Raw genomic sequence first — 11,712 nt, 5'->3', positions numbered from 1 at the left:
TCAATTAAGTTAAATACTTTCGTACTACATATAAAATATATATAATATATATATATATATTAGTTTTTTATGGATTGAAAGAAGTATTAATTGAAAAGATAATCGATGTAACAAATTAATTACATACCAGGACAATATTATTTACCATTTATCCTTTGCTAAGTGGATAATCTCGAAAATGATTACAGAATAATGCTATAAAATGATTTCAATCTCTTATATTCATTTGTTATAGATATTTATTCATATATATTATATATATATATTTATATATTATTATTATTATTATTCACGAAGTAATCTCGGAACTATGATTGGATGAACAAAAAATTGTCAAAAATGAGTCAACGTCGGATACAAAACCGTCTCATCAATTTTTCTATTCTTTTATTTATTTTCTATATGTCCTATCTAAATATAATACCTTATATTTTGAAAGTAATTTAGTAAATTACAAACTCTAGACAAATATTATATACCGACATTATGCATTCGAAGTCATCGTCATGTTATAATGTCATAATCTCGGAAATATGATTGGATCAGCAAAAAATTGTCAAAAGTTAGTCAACATCGGATACAAAACCGTCTCATCAATTTTTCTATTCTTTTATTTATTTTCTATATGTCCTATCTAAATATAATACCTTATACTTTGAAAGTAATTTAGTAAATTACAAGCTCTGGACAATATTATATACCGTCGTTATGCATTCGGAATCATCGTCGTCGTAGTCGTCGCCATGTTTTTTTTATTCTCTCTCTCTCTCTCTCTCTGTTTCTCGTTTTCATTCTGGTTCTGTTCTTATACTTTTATCTTTTTTTTTTCTTTTGAGAGTAGCATTCGCAAGTACGGGAGGATTACACGCATCCCGCAGGGACTTTGGAGATACGACAAAAAGCTTCGGAGGGCCCAGGGAGACCGTGTACCGAGTGAAGAAGACGATAAAAGCCGATGTTCCTCATACACGTGACGGCTTAATAATTACGCGGGTGGCCCGCGAGAATCTGTTTTACATGCTGCTGCATAATAACTATGATTTTCTCTCTCTCTCTCACTCTCTCACTCACACTCTGTTTCTTTCTCTCTTAATTTTTTTCTCTTCCTTCTCTTTTTGTCTCTCGGCAGACTTGCGTGCTCCAATTCTCTACGGAAAGGGTGGAGATGTGCGAGGATCTCTCGCGTCAAAAAGCTCACTGCACGAGAAATGAAACCTGCAATCACCGTCCGAGAAAACGCGATACTTTCACCGATCGTTATTTCCCTCTCTTTCTTTATTTCTTCCGCACCTTATTGTTCTACCTTTTGCACGTGTTTCATCCGTATTCGTACGAATCTACATAACAAGAGATTATATGCACCTTCTTTTTATAAATATATATATACGTATATACGTAACCCACAAGGTAATTGCATTTAAGCTCAGTCATTTTCGGGATGTCAATCATTTAGATTTTTAACACCTCGACTGACAAGACTTATATTAAATATTTTGAAAAATATATACAGAATTCATTTTTACATAAGTATATATTGTCTTTGTAAAATATAGTAAATTATTGTTACAAAAATAATATAAGAACGAAGTAGAATTTAAAATATTTTCATTTACGAATTTACGTTCACGTTGTATCCCATAACGTTGAATCTTTCGTGACCAATACCAATTTTTTTACTATCATATACTTGCAAGCTTTCCTCCTGTTATTCGAATACCCCTATCATATTCACGTCAACGTGATTATTACCAAATTCAAATCATCAATCGTTAAAATAGTATTACACGAAAGTTCAAGATTTTCTTCGTTTGTACAAACCGGAAGAATTCTAAGAGAGAGAGAGAGAAGAAACTTGCGATTTCTTATTTACAACTAACTGTATCCAATCTCATGAGAAAGAAGAAGGTTCAGCAAGTAGAGTTTGTTTCTCTCGAACCAGTTTAATGCATACACACATACATATACATACATATCCGTAACTCTCCGATAGAGAAGAAGAAGAAGAAGAAGAAGAAGTAGAAGAGAACGTATAAAGCCGTCGATGCACATGGATTTATGCCAAGTTCTCCCTCCCCCTCCTCCACCTCTTCACTCGACTACATCTATACTTGTTTTCTTTCTCTCATTTCTCACAGACACTCCGTACGCGAACGCAGATGCGTCACGCACGCGAGAATCGAATGCAAGCGAGCTACGTAATCCTTTCTGGCTACTAATAGCAGCCGGGAATCGTGAATTCAATTGCTCCTGAATTGATGCAGCAGCGGCGGCAAGCAACCTCGACTGAGATAGAAGAAAAAGAGAGAGAGAGAGAATGAGAGATAAAGTATTTAAGTGAAATAAAGATAGAATGAGAGAGAGAGAGAGAGAGAGAGAGAGACACGCGAGTCGAGTCCGTCGAATGCAGCACCAAGCACGTACGTTTAATCGTAGGTGAAAGAGGAAGGTGGTCCCCGGTGTACCGTTTCTTATGGTGCATCCGTTTGAAGGAGAGAGAGAGAGAAAGAGAGAGAAAGATTGAACGAGTGTCGACAGGATTTTATAGAGGAACAAAAGATTGCAAGAAACCGACGGACGTCGGTTAGGGCTGATCTTCTTCAAACGTTTTTAACCGATTACTATATATGGGTGTGCATAAGTTTGAAATGTTTCGTTTTATCCACGTCAATAATTTATATTTTTTCCTTTTTTTTTTTGGCAAATATATTTGTATCATATCTTTTATCTCAATTATATGTGCAGTGCAAATTTGAAATGTTTCATTCTATCCACGTTAATAATTTATATTATTTCTTTTTTTTGTTAGCAATATATTTGTATCATATCTTTATCTCAATTATATGTGTACGATATTATATTATTGTATATTATAACAACTAGGTTATCGCAGATTTGAAATATTAAGGAAAAGTTCCAAATTTTTGCTGAAAAATATGTTTATTCAATTAGGTATAGTCCATTTTTGTCGATGACCTTTTGCCATCGTTCAGGCAGTGTCATAATTCCATCTTTGCTATCAAAAAATTGAAATAAATGTGATTTGTCTATCGACAAAATCCTCAATCACTTAGTTGCTATATAATCTATAATAAATAATATATATTTATACATAATATATTTAATACAAGTATATACGATATTTATTATTATCACAATTACATATTATATTTTTTGTTATTCCTTTATGTCAAAATACCTTGCGCGAATCTAATTGATAAAAATTACATTTGATTTTAGCGAGATAGAAAGAAACAGAAAGAGAGAGTGCGAGAGAGAATTCATACGAAATAAAAATAATTTGCAATATGAAATAGTTTAGTGAAACGGCATTAATACAAATGACCGTTAAAAATCGATTAGTTTGGGAAGATTTCTCTTGGTAGGAGATTCCAAGCATCATCCAACACAAGTCCGACGTCGTTCGGTCGTTTGATCGAGCATGGAAGATACCAGGCAGGCGGTGGTATTACCAAGCACCAAGCAGCAAGTGGATGCCGATCCTTCTGCTCGTTCCTATACTCGTTGTACGAATGCGGAGAAGCGTAACCATAATCTTGCCGCGTCATGTGGATGGTGTGCGACCCGGTACGCGTAGAAGACCATCAAGAACCGAAGAGAGAATAATGGATTCGCGAGACTGAGCGATAATGGTCGTATAACGAGGTACAGCATGGTTAGAAACCTCTCTAGTTCCTATTCTTACTTTCTGTATAACAGCCGATGTTCATGAAAAAAAAAAAAAACAAATTCATGTAAACGAGCTTCCTCGATCAAACATACGGTGGTGTCATTCTATTTCAAATCATTTTTCTTTTCTTTTCTTTTTTTTTCTTGTTTTTCAACATTCGTATATAAGGTAATCGAATTGTTCGGAATTATTAATATTTTGTTTTAAGTATACGATAATAATAATGATTTGAAATGTAGAAAAAAAAGCACATATTTCGCGTGCCATACCATTCCCTTTTGCGGTGTAGAATAAGTTGGGCAAAAGGAAAAAAGATATTGCCGCACCCCCAAACCAACGTAGGCACACGTTGCCTGGTGTAAGATGACACCACAAGCTCTAAGTCTTTTCAATTCCAGACGAGTATACCGCCCACCAAGAGACAAACGGGACATCCCTCATTCGACGAAACTCCGTTAAACAGAGTCTCTCAAGATCTGAGACTTCTTAAACTTTCGTTTGTTTCTTTGTTTACACATTCGTATAGACAATTTTTATTAATTTGTTAACGGAATGTTGTAGATTGGGAAAAAAGAACAGAAAAAAAAAAGAAATGATATTTAGATGAGCCAAATTGGTTGTTACGACCAACCCACTTTCTGGCATCTTACCAAAAGTCTGCGAAGTTCGAACTGGAGTGAAAATAAACGGTGTGGAGGAGGGCGGAAGGGGCAGGAAATACGTCGTAGATCGGAATACAATATGGAATAATATCAATGCAAGGTATTTTTTTTTGGAGTGAGGGGGGCAAAGAAATGTTTTTGAGAACCTCTGCTAGGTAGAGTCGCAGGAGGAACCGCGACGAGGCGCCACGGGGATGTCGCCGGACGAGTTGTCCTCTTGTCTTCCAGCCACTCCCATTTTCAGCTACCGAGTTACTGCCACTCTGTCAATCCGGTACGACTCGAGCGAGAAAAGGAAGAACCAAGCGGCTCTGACAGCGTATGACTTCTCGGAACCGTTCCCTTTTACCGGGAGAAAGAAAATCTGGCCAAAGGCGAAGAAGAGGAGTTAGTCGTCGTCGTCGTCCTCCTCATCGTACGAGTTTACTCGAGAAAGCTCACGGCCATTTTAACGTCTTGCAATAAATTATTATTAATTGCAAACGCTACCGGTTTCAGCTTACCTTTCAAGATACTAAACGTTTAGCCGCTAGGTATTAGACCAGACCTTTTTCTAACGATCTTACAATAACATTCTAGAAAATAGAATAAAAAATCTAATTCCGAGAATATATTCTTTTCTATTAGAGATATGAATAACATTGCGAGAAGAGGAGAGGTTACACGTTTAGATTACTTTCATAGATTAAAAAGGAGATTATTCGATTGTCGATATTGCTAAGCCTTCATTACACAATATTTTCATAAATAAAAAACTAGCCAACACAAAGGGCCTAGAATATTGATCAATATTGCAAACTATTGCTTCGATCTTTCATGGTACAATCTGAAAGGCTTTATTCCTTTAAGCCGCTTAAAGACCGTCTCTCACGGCATCTCATTTGAATAAGACAAATGAAGACATCTCTAAGGTGGACGGCGATGGAACGATGAAGCTGATACAGGAGATTGGCTCCGTGGCGGATCACCTACGGCGTACCTCGGCGATACATCTACAACAAACCAACCAACGACTGCACACCGATTGATTACGATCGTTATCAAGACAATAGCTAACACGAGCTTACACTAACGACACGCCGAGTTAACTTCAGAATCGGACGATTACGATCGTAGTATGCCGACTAACAAGATCGAATTTTTTCATTTTGCCGGATGAAAACTGATCCACTCGGTCGTCGTTACACCCACGCGAGTCAAACGCGTAAATTTTTCATCGACCGTCTCGCCGGATTGAAAAATCTTCGAAATGTTTGACCTCTTGAATGAATCTTATAAAACGTGTATGTATACATACACATATATATATATATGTATACATACACGTTTATATATATATATATATATATATATATATATATATACATAGAGAGAGATATCGATAGATCAATTTTCATCAAAACATTATCGAAACTGAGATTGAATTTTAAACTCGGGTAGGAAACTTTGCTATCATTTTATATATAACTCGGTCATACTATATATAGAAATATTGAAGACAAGTTTGAAGACCACGAGGAAAAGCTTTTACATTTCATAAATATTTCATCATAATATAACGTTGCGCATTCGGTATGAGTTTACCTAAGACATTTGAGATAGAGTTGATATCCTCGTGGCAGTCCGTCGAGTCGTCGTCTCTCGGATGAGATCACCACTAGCAAGCGGAAGGTTAGCAGTCGCTCGAAAGGGGGTTGTATTTTCCACCCCTTGCGTTGCATACTCCTATCGTGCCATCTGCTGGAAGTTCCAGGAAACCGGGGAGATGTATTGAACAGGCAGGATGCGCGTGGAAAGATGCGCGAATATTCGTGAATTCCCGGCACAGCACAGGAGCGCAGTTCTCGCGCAATAAAGTAAAAAAGGGGGAATAGGGGGGGTGGAGAGGAGAGGGTGGAAGCGAGAGAGGAAACCGGGCAAGCGTCCTAATCCTCTCGGACGGCGAACAGAGGCAGACTCGATTAATAGTCGTGCTCGTGAGAGAATCGACGAGCAGAGCCAGCAAGCGTCCTTGGTGTCTTGGGGAGTTGCGCGGGAGCTTGAAAACCCATCGTTGGACTGTTTGAACTCGAACGCGTCTGACGCGGAACGTCGACGTAGATGGAACGAATAATAATCGTCTTCGCGTCGTCGAGCTTACGTTTCGAGATCGAGTGAGAAACCAGTATAAACCGGGATGAATATTATTGTCATGTGAGGAATACGTATCTTTATAACAAAACAAAAGAAAACAAACAAACAAACAAACGGGGCTGTAGATCGAGTCGTTTTCGTTCGGTTCGGTTTGTTTTTTGTATCGCTGATAAAAGTGTTTAACGAGCGAGGACTCGTATAAGAGGCTTCCTTTGATTCTTAGATCGAATAAAAGGGAACACACAAGTATGAAGCCGAGCGCTATTATTCTGTTGTTGTTCTTGTGCCTGCAATTTCTAGCCTCGGAGTCTAAGTTACGTCAACAGGCAACGACCGTCGAGGCGACGGACGACGACGACGACGATTGGGACGACGACGATGACGAGGATGACGATGACGACGATGACGACGACGACGATAACGAAAGTTATCATCCGAAACCTGAGATCGATGACGACGGCCGTATCTATAAGAATCCAAGAAATTCACCGTCCGCTATGTGCCCACGAGATCAGGACCAAGCTGATCTCTTGGGTCAGAAGTGCCTGAGAAAATGTTCTACCGACGAGGATTGTAAAAGTAAGAAGAAGAAATGTAGATGCGACGGTGCATGTGGTATGTCATGTATCAAACCGGACAGAGAGTGTCCACCGTTAAACAACATCGAAAACGGTGTTTTGACCATAACCGAACGATATTTCGGTGGCCGGGCTAGTTACACTTGCGATTCTGATTTCTTCACCGTCGGATTGTCCGAAAGGACTTGCCGTGCCGATGGACACTGGTCTGGTTCTACGCCGTCCTGTAAGAAGGATCAAAGTTCCTTCTGTTCGCAACCGCCCAAAATTAAAAATGCTAGACACAATGCATTGATCGAACAAACTACTTACGATCTCGACAGCATGGTCCAATATTATTGTAATCATGGATATGTCACAACTGGTGCACGGAAAGCTAAATGTCTTATGATGAATGGTATCGCAAGTTGGTACGGTCCCGATATCACCTGCGAACCACAAAACTGTGGTACGCCGGCGGACATCGCCAATGGATGGCACGCTGGTACGTTTCATTTCCATACATTTCCATTTAAATTAAATGTCAAAGAGATAGTTTTTTTTCATTTTAGCAATTTTCTTGAAACATATGGGTTTTCATTGAAATGATCAATTATTTTGATATTTTTTCTATATATCGAATATCATAGAAGAAATTGAACATGTTCTTATACACGTTTTCACAATGTCAATCTTAATTTGCTAACGAATAAGAAATTCTATCAATTAATCTATCTAATTTTTGAACGTATTCATTGTTACGTTTCCATAGATAATCTTTCATTCATACATGTTTTCTTAAGGTGAATGTTACACGTACGATTGTCGCGTGTCTTATCACTGTGCAAACGAATACGAATTGATTGGTCGTGCTGAAAAGATATGTTTGGCGGATGGTACTTGGATGCCTAAAGAGTCACCGCAATGCGTTCAAGTAAGAGATACGAAAATTCCTCGTTTCTTTATTAACCCTTCTCACTTTAATTATATCATAATATATTCGTTTAGGTAAACTTTAAAGAAATCATTTGAATTCGAATTTAGTAATTTCATTAATATAAATGTCGTGTAAAAGGAAACGGCAAAAAAATGTTAGAGTGATAAGAGTTAAAGTAATTGGCTCGTAGCGTGGAATATTATCAGAGTAAACAAAAAAAAAAATACGAAAATGTAACTTTTCTAGGTAACTTCCGTACAGTGTCCTAAACCAGAGAATCCCGAAAATGGAAAAGCTGTCTTTACTTCCTACGCTTATAATTCGATAGTCTCTTACGAGTGTAAATACGGTTATACTGTTGTGGGAGCGGCAACCAGACGTTGCGGAGCAGATAGAAAATGGGCAGGAAAAACGCCCACCTGTCAAGAGATTAATTGCGGTTCGCCGGGGGTTCTTTATAACGGTTGGATAGAAAATATCGAAGCAGGTGAGTCGAATATATCCACTATATACTCATATATGCTAGGTTATATCCGTACGCTCGGTTAAAGCGTTTCTTCATCGTTGAACCGTGTCCCGTGGTAACACAAATGTTCGCTGGACCATTCGATCTATCTATCTTTAAATAAAAACAAAATTCGACGATTATATATATATTTTTATGATCATGCGATTAACGTAGAATATACGTCGATGATATTGACAGGTACTGGATTAGGTGCGAGCATAATCTTCCGTTGCAACGATCACATGAAACTCGAAGGTAACGCATCTTCCGTCTGCCAAGCGGAAGGAAAGTGGCGTTATCCTTTGCCGCAATGTTTGGCTCCTTGCGTCGTACCTCAAATCGAGAATGGACATATAACTGTTGCCAGTCACGAGAAGGATCACATTAATAATGTCACAGTTGTAGAACACGGGGAGAGATTGTTGGTATCTTGCGTTAAAAATTACGAATTCGCAGCTAATAGTACGCCGGTTGTGTGTAACAATGGGACTTGGTCAATAGTGCCGAGTTGTTCGCCAGCCAGGTGCAAGAGAATGCCGAAGTCACCCAAAAACGGGATGGTCATAGCTCCTAAGACGGATCATGGTATGAAAGCCGTTTTTAAATGCAAGGATGGTTTTGAATTGGTTGGAGGTGGCCCTTTGAACGCATCCATTTCTGTCGAATGTCAATATGGAAATTGGACTGGCGACATACCTCACTGCGTTCAAGTGTTTTGTCCGTTCCCTGGTTTTATTGAGAATGGAAAAGTATTTCTGGTCGGCAATATGGGGGTTTACGATTATCGGCCCTACGTTAGAAAGGTTGTTAATAATAAACAAATCATGTACGACTGTGACAAGGGTTATGTTCTCGATGAAGGGCCTAACGGTGCTACATGCATCGGTGGAAACTGGAGTCCTAAAGAATTACCCAAATGTATTCCTGGACAGCATCCCAGATTGAGGTGGAGTAGACGTCGAAGATCGATAGCCGATGCTACCGAGGAAGACATTGCTGCTAATTACAAGTAAGATTATTCTTATAATTATAGTCATCAACTATATCTCTCGTCTCGATTAATAATTATTGTATTATCTCATTTTCAGGAAATTTATCGAGTTTTTCAGGAAGGTCGGTAAAAAATTGTTGCATTTGGAATCGATAAAGGCGCGAGATCACGAAAAACGTCCAGGAGGTTTCAATGGATCGTCCAAAGAAAACGACGATAATACTAATTCAACGGGATCCGTGCAATGGAAAAAACAACATTCTAATCACGGAAACGGAACGTGGAATCGCGACGAAAAGATCGTTGATTTCTTACGAATGGTATATAAAAAATTAGAACGCATGGATGCGAGACAAGCGAGCAATAATATTACAAACGGTAGCAGCATGCACGAGTTATTAAACGCCATGAGTAAAAATTTCTTCCACGTTGATTTGACGGAATCGAGGAAGAACGGATCCGGTAGGGGTAGATCGGTTTTCGAAATAAGAAATCAAAGAGAGTTTATAAGACTGAAAAGAGAGTTCGAAAGAATAATGAGATTTTATAATAAATCGATAAGATGGAACGAGAAACAGAATCGGAAGGAGTCGAGAAAAAAGAACGGCCAATCTCACGGTGATAAGAATAAAAAATCTAAGGATAAGAAAAAACGTAAGAAAAATTATTACAAGGGTTTTTACGACTTTGTTAACAGTTACGTGTCGGAAAAATTGTCGATGTTGGAGGCACGCAACGCGACTGAGGAATTAATCAAAAAAATGAAGATCGATAAGTTCACCGTTAGAAATGGTACCGCGTTTACCGTTGGCGAGATGTACGCATTTTTCAAACATATCATAGAAAATAAATTAAATACCACGGAAGAAATGTCAATAACGGAAACAACGACGTTCCTAGCGCCAACGTCGGATATTGATTTTAACGATACCGTGGTAACGACATCCACTACGTCCACCAAAGACAATCTGGTATTGAATAATGAGATTCCGGTTAAGGAAGGTGCACCGAAGCATCGTAGCAAACGCATTAGAAACGCATCGGAAGATTCGAATGTTACTCGTCAAAAAAGGAAGCTTTTATCTTTGACTAACGTGTCGTCGTCGTCGTTGTCGTCGGGTCTTCAAACGAGATCTAAGATCAAAGAAGAAGATGAAACTTTAAAGGATGCGGACGGATTGAACAACAACGCTCAGGGATTTACACTGAACGAACTGGAAGCTCAACAGCAAAGCCGTGCTAAGAGATTTCTCAAAGCCTCCGAGCTAGATAATCAAATATTCTTAAAGAACTTGTATCTGAACGCTTACGAGAAAGAATATCGTGCGAATGTTAAACGTTCGATAGAGTTTAATGATAATACGAAAAATAGTTGGTCGGGTTCGAGAAGGCGCAAGGGTAATCTCGATGTTTATGAGATCAAGTGATGAAGTTACAAGTGTTGTGATATATTATTAACGGGAATTTATTCAAATCATTTACCGATATCAATCGAATTTTAGGCGAAGTATACAACACACACACTCTATCACACACACACACACACACACACTCACACACAATTATACGGTATATTAGCTGTATTAATCGTCGTCCCTCGTCGTCGGCGCGCACTGTAACGCGCGTCACGCTTTTTCTTTTTCCTCAAATGAGATGGGAAGGAAATCGAAGAAAAAAAATAGAAAAGTAACGAAAAAACAAAAAAAACATAAATGGATAGAGAAAAGGAAGGGAAAAGAAAAGACAAAAAAATTATCTTAAGATATTCAATAAAATCTTTTTCCATGCCACAGTCCCCCGTTCGCTCTTTAAAGGCCAATATGCCGAGTTAGGTTTCTGTGTGTCTAATCTAAGAAATACGCATAGTAGAAAAACCATTTGTAGATGTGTATCAACGTGTCATTGTACACTTAGGACATTGACGAGGAGAAAAAAAAAAAATTCGATCGAAAGCGTAAAAAAGAAAAGAAAAGAAAAGAAAAGGGAAAAAAAAAAAGAAAAAAAAAGAAGAATTTCAGGAGTCAAATTTTACAATTAGAAAACGTATTTCACTTCTTCTAAATAATATTCAAACTTTCTCTTAATCTCCGTAGATTACACAAGAACCCCCTTCCCCCGCCCTTATAGTATGAATTTATAAATAAGTCCGATAAATCTCCTTTTTTCCGACTAAAACGATGACTAAAATGAATTTATGAAATAGCGCAAGATCACGATACTCATGATTTTTGTATTT

General features: G+C 38.1%; 1 protein-coding gene and 1 long non-coding RNA gene across 2 annotated transcripts; one reads left to right on the top strand and one right to left on the bottom strand.

Annotated features, from left to right (window-relative positions):
• Positions 1-2,918: 2,918 nt before the first annotated feature.
• Positions 2,919-4,191, bottom strand: LOC122514095. Its single transcript, XR_006302940.1, has 2 exons — positions 3,958-4,191; positions 2,919-3,706 (listed from the first exon to the last, which is right to left on the bottom strand). It is a non-coding gene; the product is annotated as an uncharacterized LOC122514095 (long non-coding RNA).
• Positions 4,192-6,257: 2,066 nt separating this feature from the next.
• Positions 6,258-11,146, top strand: LOC122514094. The gene is made up of 5 exons (XM_043630751.1): positions 6,258-7,545; positions 7,844-7,974; positions 8,224-8,464; positions 8,684-9,494; positions 9,574-11,146. The coding sequence occupies exons 1-5, from the start codon at positions 6,732-6,734 to the stop codon at positions 10,901-10,903; spliced, it is 3,327 nt and encodes a 1,108-aa protein (XP_043486686.1). The 5' UTR covers positions 6,258-6,731; the 3' UTR covers positions 10,904-11,146.
• The last annotated feature ends 566 nt before the right edge of the window (positions 11,147-11,712 follow it).

Source organism: Polistes fuscatus, unplaced genomic scaffold (genome assembly GCF_010416935.1).
Source record: "Polistes fuscatus isolate 324 unplaced genomic scaffold, CU_Pfus_HIC Scaffold14, whole genome shotgun sequence".
Classification (NCBI taxonomy): Eukaryota; Metazoa; Arthropoda; class Insecta; order Hymenoptera; family Vespidae; genus Polistes; species Polistes fuscatus.
This window is presented reverse-complemented; position numbering and strand designations above follow the sequence as displayed.

What these genes read in the sequence shown, in the direction of transcription:
- LOC122514094 (XM_043630751.1), top strand. Translation starts at nt 6,732, where the DNA reads ATGAAGCCGAGCGCTATTATTCTGTTGTTGTTCTTGTGCCTGCAATTT. An exon ending in CGCCAATGGATGGCACGCTG is followed by an intron (nt 7,546 to 7,843) that starts GTACGTTTCATT and finishes TGTTTTCTTAAG; the next exon opens with GTGAATGTTACACGTACGAT. An exon ending in GACATTGCTGCTAATTACAA is followed by an intron (nt 9,495 to 9,573) that starts GTAAGATTATTC and finishes TCTCATTTTCAG; the next exon opens with GAAATTTATCGAGTTTTTCA.